The sequence below is a fragment of the Berghia stephanieae genome, chromosome 14, assembly GCF_034508935.2.
Source record: "Berghia stephanieae isolate SIO BIC M18660-M18661 chromosome 14, UCSD_Bste_1.3, whole genome shotgun sequence".
In the NCBI taxonomy this organism is placed as follows: Eukaryota; Metazoa; Mollusca; class Gastropoda; order Nudibranchia; family Aeolidiidae; genus Berghia; species Berghia stephanieae.
Genome location: NC_088373.1, coordinates 28922568 through 28930067, shown reverse-complemented (window position 1 = coordinate 28930067; position 7500 = coordinate 28922568). Strand labels below are relative to the sequence as shown.

The 7500-nt window shown below is 34.7% G+C and overlaps 1 protein-coding gene across 1 annotated transcript in view; it reads right to left on the bottom strand.

Moving 5' to 3' along the window:
- Positions 1-7500, bottom strand: part of LOC144959412 (macrophage mannose receptor 1-like) — a gene marked incomplete at its 5' end in the record, with an annotated part of 27844 nt that overhangs the window by 10893 nt on the left and 9451 nt on the right. The window contains 2 exon segments of the mRNA XM_078891990.1: positions 2550-2671; positions 3997-4121. Coding sequence (XP_078748116.1) covers positions 2550-2671; positions 3997-4121 — 247 coding nt within the window.

Sequence of the window (7500 nt, the reverse complement as noted above, 5' to 3'; positions counted from 1 at the left end):
AGACGCAATGTCGGGACCAGAATTTTCTACGATCAATGTCACCCAAGCGCCCACTAGCCACACTTACGACGGCTTGACTTTCGTGACAAGACAAGACATCGTACTGCTGAGCCATCAGGCCTCAAAAGGGGTTGGTATAATCCTTGCTTCGGACCCAAGAAGGATCGAGTTCGATTCCTACCTGGCTAAAATCTGTGGTCTTGTAACGCATCAGACACCCGAGTTATTCCAATTTCCTCAGAAATTGACCCTGAAGAAAAATTCTCCTTTGAGATGATGAATGAAAACAATTTCATTTTATCTTTATTTAAACATATAAAGTGAAATGTGACCAGCTGTGTCACTGCGCTATTACCTGTAGTTATGTTGGGGTGGACATGATGCTGAAAATTAGAGTTAGAAACAAACCAAACAGTCTAAATCCCCAGCCCTATTCTGACGTACTCTAGAAAAAAAGGAAAACGACGTATTCCAAACTTTGGCAAGAAAACGTTCAAATATCTGTCGATTAAAATGACTCGGGGTAAAAGACCCTTATCTTGTAAAAACCTTTGAGGGATTTTTGACGATGTGAGGACCGTTTTAATCGCTCGATATTTGAAAGTCGAGTTTACTGGCCAAAATGTTGAATATGTACGTTTCTTCTTTCTTTTTTCTTTTCAGACTAAGGTAGTGTAGTTGTTGTCACAGAAAAAGATAGACAAGATGGCAACAGCAGCCAGTCGATAAGCCAATCAGAAATGTTTTTTGTCCATTCTGAGCTATCCTTGTTCCATGGTTGTTGGGATCTTCTCTCTAGTCATTCGTCACTCAAGACTGCAAAAATGTACGTCTGCAATAGCTAATTATTCCTCTTTCATTTTTCATGAGTCTCAAATATGTGACTTTTGGAGATTGAGCTTGTAGGTAAGTTATATATACCGACATTATTTGTAGCCAATTGCATCAAACTTGTATAATGTGGAAATTAATCAATTGATAAAAAGTGATTTTGTAGTTAGAAAAAATGATGACAAATTGAATAAATAAACGCCTGACAAAAGATCAACGGTGAAAATACAAATTTAAAGAATACTGGGGATGTAGGAGCTTTCGGAATGTCTCCCCTTTACTTAACTTATGGAAAAACAAACACCCTAGCACCTTTACTAAGACTTATGACTAACCCTAATAGAAAAAAAATCCTTCAAACTCGAGTGACTTTAATAGTAAAAAAGACCCTCGGACTGCTTTGCACTACCCTTCAATACTTCACAAATAAAAATGGCGACTGAATATCAAAACAATGGTCAACATCCATCTGTCAACTTTTGGTTGTTCTTCCTGTCGTAAAAACGCCAAACTTACAACTTTTTACAGTGACGTAATTGGTCGATTTTGAGAGTGTTAGTGTCGCCGGTGCGTATTTTATGATATCTGTGTGACTCAACGAACTTTCAAACTGACTTTAAATTATAAAAGGAAATCAAGTTATCTGTTTATCTATCTGTAAATAATACATTTCTAATTTTCAAATCTTTCAGTAGAGTTGTGCCCCGTACAATTTTTTTTATTGACACAAATAAGCACAATGTTCTCCACAATGCTATATTTTTTAAAGAAAGGATTTTACATTCCATACTCCGCGACACATCTCCCTTTTTAGATATTTTCATGAATTGCAAACTTTTTATTAATATTTATTGTCATATTCCAATTCGTACTTCCTTACAAAGGGGCATTCTACTTCCTTAACATCATTGTTTTTGTTTATACACCTTAAATACGCCATTCACACATATCTCATTCGTCCTAAGTGTTTTATTCTTCTTGTTTTGTTGATAAAGGGGAAACCCGAAACGTCCACAGTATCTAATAAATTGAAGCTTACAATGCAATACTTATCATTATTTTTTCATTCAAGCTTCAAGCAGAAACATTTTTCATCATATAACGTTATAACAAGTGTAACTAAATGACACATTGCCATATTTAATGAACAATAAAGATCTATTACTATTATTATTATTATTATTATTATTATTATTATTATTATTATTATTATTACTATTATTATTATTATTGTTATTATTATTATTATTATTATTATTATATTATTATTATTATTATTTATTATTATTATTATTATTATTATTATTATTATTATTATTATATTATTATTATTATTATTATTATTATTACTATTACTATTATTATTATTATTATTATTATTATTATTATTATTATTATTATATATATATATAGTAGTAGTAGTAGTAGTAGTAGTAGTAGTAGTAGTAGTAGTAGTAGTAGTAGTAGGTAGTAGTAGTAGTAGTAGTAGTAGTAGTAGTAGTAGTAGTATAGTAGTAGTAGTAGTAGTAGTAGTAGTAGTAGTAGTATGTAGTAGTAGTAGTAAGTAGTAGTAGTAGTAGTAGTAGTAGTAGTAGTAGTAGTAGTAGTAGTAGTAGTATATCATATCATCATATTATTATTATTATTATTATTATTATTATTATTATTATTATTATTATTATTATTATTTTATTATTAAAATATATTGGCAGACTGACCTGTTGAAGGGTATTGACAACCAACTGAGGCGCTGAAGTAGCACGCATACCTTTCCAATCTATTAGTAGATGGTACCAAGTAGAAACACTCTCCACTGCCCTTCAGGCCTGGACTCCATCTCCTGTAAACAAAAGTTATATATATATAGATTAGACGGTTAATATGAATATGAATAGAGTTGAAAAATGAATATGGATAAGACTGAATGGGGTTGGTTTGTTTTATCTATTTGTTTCGTTTTATTTGATTTTGTTTGGTTTTTGGAGTCTCACGTCGCTTAAGACGCATTTAATTTTTCCCGATTACATGAAATTAAATAAAATGGAGAAAAAAAACGTAGTTTCCAGGACTAAAAACGTGAAAACAACATAACTAACTATAAAAGGGGTCCCAATAGGTCAGTTCGTAGAGCACTCGCTTTACACGCAAAGGGACCGAGATCGATCCGTTTTGAGATCAAGATTTTTTCTGACCACCTGTCCACACAGCAGTGATATTATTGGGTAGCTGGGTCTGTTAGATATAGCAAAATGTGCTTAGCGATAGACTAGCGTTCTATCCAAAGAGTAGGAAGCAATTGCTGTTGTTCATTTCACACTATAGAAACCGGGATAAACTCCTGCTTCATCTTCTTCTTTCAGCTTATCCGGAATTTTGCAGGGTTGCCATAATGAATGCCACATCTCCATGCATCTCGGTTCATAGCATCATCTTCCTCCAGGCTCAGTTCTTTCATTTCGTCCTTCATCCTATCTATCCATCTAGTCTTTGAGCGTTCGTTTTTTTCTCTTTCCAGCTAATTGTATATCCAATACTTTTCTACCCACGTACTCCATCTCTTATCTTAACATGTCCGAACCATTTCAATCTATCTTCTCTCATCATTAATGATACATTCTTCACTTCAGTCAAACTTTCGAATACGTTCATTTCTCACTTTCTTGTCCAGCCAAGTGACCATCTCAACAGCCTCGGTCTCAATTTTGCCACCTCAATTTCTTTACCTTGTTTCTTTGTCGTCGCTTCTGTTTCTAATCCATAAAACAGTGCTGGTCTTACAACAGCCTTCGTTTGTGACACATAACTCCAGTTACCTTCCTCCAATTATTCCAGCCTTCCTTCTTAACCTCCATCTCATTGCTCCCATCTCCTTGTCTTAATCCCCTCCTTTCTAACACCCGTCTCCAGCCCTCCAGATCCTTTTCCGTCTCAGCTTGTGTATCGTTCAAAAGTACAACAAAACATGATAATGGTATAGCAACATACGGCGTAAAAAGATAAAACTTTAAGCGAGATTTGACAGTTGACAAACGAATCAGAGCATCTCAAGTGTGATTTGAGAGAGTTCCAAAAATGGGAAGGGAGAGGTGGAAGGGGGGGGGGGAGTTGAGAATGGGAAGGATTTCTCACCGATTTAATCGCAATTAACGCTATTTTTATACTCACAAAATGCCCTGTTTTGGGGTTGATCCGTCTGCCCATACGAATGTGCCATTTTTTTCCCTGTCGTTGAGTGACGTCCAAAACATTGGTTGATATAACTCGGACATCAAAGACTTTTTCAACCACAGCTGGAGGTGTGAGGAGATTGATAGAACATTACGGTCATGCCCGTGCATGAATAGAAAATATAATGATTAATAAACCAATAACGTAATACAGAGATATGTAAAAAAAATTAATTAAGTCATTCATTTATAATTAATTAATTAAAACCCAAAAACAAATTGATAATTGAATAGATAAACATATGGATGAATACAATAATAAATGAATAAAAAAGAAATGAAGATGAATGAAGTAGATAGATAAATAAATAAATGAGTAAATAAATTTTTATAAAAGATAAATAAATATATAAACAAAACAAATTAATTAAATGAATAATGTATGAATAAATATATAAAATGAATACCATAAATACGCCGCATCATTCATGACTTTATTATAGCTCATTTTATTTCTATAGTTATTTAGCCGATATTATTCCTGCTAAACTTATATATAATATATATTGGCAGGTCATAACCTAAACTGTTATGCCCAAGAGCAAATGAATGCATATCGTTTTGGAACCACTTTTGTTATAGATTACTTTCGATCGAAAAGCAAAATATTGTCCTTTGCAATAATGACAAATGAGGCCAATAATTACTCTCGGTTTTAAACCTGCAAATATATACACGTCATACTCGGTCCCTTTGAGGGTGAATAAAAAATAACTTGAATTTATATATATATATATATAGCGCAATATCTACTATACACGCTTAGAGCGCTTTACAAAGGGTCCCCGACAAACAGCAACACATAATATGTAAAACGGGACATGAGTCCTGTCAGACGATATTGCGAGTTTTTTTCCGATAGAGTCAATGTTGGCCACGTACTCATTTTACACATGAGTACGCTGAGAGAATGTGTGTAATATTAATGATGAAATAATAAATAATAATAATAATAATAATAATAATAATAATAATAATAATAATAATAATAATAATAATAATAATAATAATAATAATAATAATAATAATACGAAGAGAAGAAGAAGAAGAAGAAGAAGAAGAAGAAGAAGAAGAGAAGAAGAAGAAGAAGAAAGAAGAAGAAGAAGAAGAAAGAAGAAGAAGAAGAAGAAGAAGAAGAAGAAAGAAAGAAGAAGAAGAAGAAGAAGAAGAAGAAGAAGAAGAAGAAGAAGAAGAAGAAGAAAGAAAGAAGAAGAAGAAAGAAGAAGAAGAAGAAGAAGAAGAAGAAGAAGAAGAAGAAGAAGAAGGATTGGGGGTCAAAATTGTTCCGTATAGTCCATGATAATTTTTTGACGAGCACAGAAATGCGGGCAAATCTAAAAATTATATTAATATTTTCAAAGCTGATAAAACATTAAAAAGAAACAAAAAAGTCATCCTATAATATCTGATGATGAGGGTTAAGTAATCTGTGATGACAAACAAATAATTGAAAGAGTTAAAAACTTCTTCTAGAATAAGTACAAAGGGGACCAACAGATAAAACCATTTGAATACCCCGAATCAAGACTGGAAGAACCAATAACCGATCTTGAGGTTAGTGCAGCTATTTACCAACTTAACCATAAGGCCTCGGGAATTGACACCATCAAAGCAGAGGAGCTAAAATGTCTAACTGAACCAGGGGTCTTACAAAAAAGAATTTGGACACCCTGGACTCCCTTCATCGCAAACAATTGAGACGAGTTATTGGGGTACATTGGACAGACACAATCATTAATCAGGATGTATATGACAGATGCAGAGTACACCAGTCAGTACGCGTATAAAGAAACAAAGATGAAAACTGTTCGGACAGATGAAAAGATTCCAGCACTAACCTCAATGGATGATTACTTCAAACAAGGAGCCAAATACATTGAATCAAGATATCAAAAAATATCAAATACATTTAGAAACAACAACCGATGAACTGATTTCAACAACACAGGGAACCATCCAACTGCCTCAGCACCTTAACACACATGATGTCATTCTAAAGCTAAGAACACTTGAACTAGACAGAAATTTATGGAAACAAATTACTAACTGGATACTAGAAACAGACTGACACACTCGAAGTCCATAGAGACTGCGCTGCCATATTCATTCGTTTATGTGGTCATTCAACTACATATTCACGAAAGGATTTTATAAAATGAGTTTTATAAAAGAATTATTTTTTAAAAATTCGCGAGCTCTATAGGTCTGTCAATACCCTTGAAATTCATATAATCTGCCCCTGAGAAGTCTCAGGACTGATAACTTTTGACAAAATATTGTCATTCAAAGGGATCGATCTAAAATGAAGGACACTTTTTCTGACCAAGTACGACATTTATCGGGTTAAACTCGTGTCTTTCCAGAGTACGGCGGTTATCGGGTTAAATTCGTGTCTTCCCAGAGTTGGACAGTCAAAGGTTAAATTCATGTCTTTCCAGGGTCAAAGGTTAAATTCGTGTCTTTCCAGGGTCAAAGGTTAAATTCGTGTCTTTCCAGAGTACGACGGTCATAGGTTAAATTCGTGTCTTTCCGGAGTACGACAGTTATCAGGTTAAATTCGTGTCTTTGCAGAGAACGACGGTCAAAGGTTAAAGTCGTGTCTTCCCAGAGTACGACAGTTATCTGTTTAAATTCGTGTCTTTTCAGAGTACGATATTTATCGGGTTAAACTCGTGTCTTTTCAGAGTACGACATTTATCGGGTTAAACTCGTGTCTTCCCAGAGTACGACATTTATCGGGTTAAACTCGTGTCTTTTCAGAGTACGATATTTATCGGGTTAAACTCGTGTCTTTTCAGAGTACGATATTTATCGGGTTAAACTCGTGTCTTCCCAGAGTACGACAGTTATCGGTTTAAACTCGTGTCTTTTCAGAGTACGATATTTATCGGGTTAAACTCGTGTCTTCCCAGAGTACGACAGTTATCGGGTTAAACTCGTGTCTTTTCAGAGTACGACAGTTATCGGGTTAAACTCGTGTCTTTTCAGAGTACGACAGTTATCGGGTTAAACTCGTGTCTTTTCAGAGTACGACAGTTATCGGGTTAAACTCGTGTCTTTTCAGAGTACGACAGTTATCGGGTTAAACTCGTGTCTTCCCAGAGTACGACAGTTATCGGGTTAAACTCGTGTCTTCCCAGAGTACGACAGTTATCGGGTTAAACTCGTGTCTTTTCAGAGTACGACAGTTATCGGTTAAACTCGTGTCTTCCCAGAGTACGACAGTTATCGGGTTAAACTCGTGTCTTTTCAGAGTACGACAGTTATCGGGTTAAACTCGTGTCTTCCCAGAGTACGACAGTTATCGGGTTAAACTCGTGTCTTCCCAGAGTACGACAGTTATCGGGTTAAACTCGTGTCTTTTCAGAGTACGACAGTTATCGGGTTAAACTCGTGTCTTTTCAGAGTACGACAGTTATCGGGTTAAACTCGTGTCTTTTCA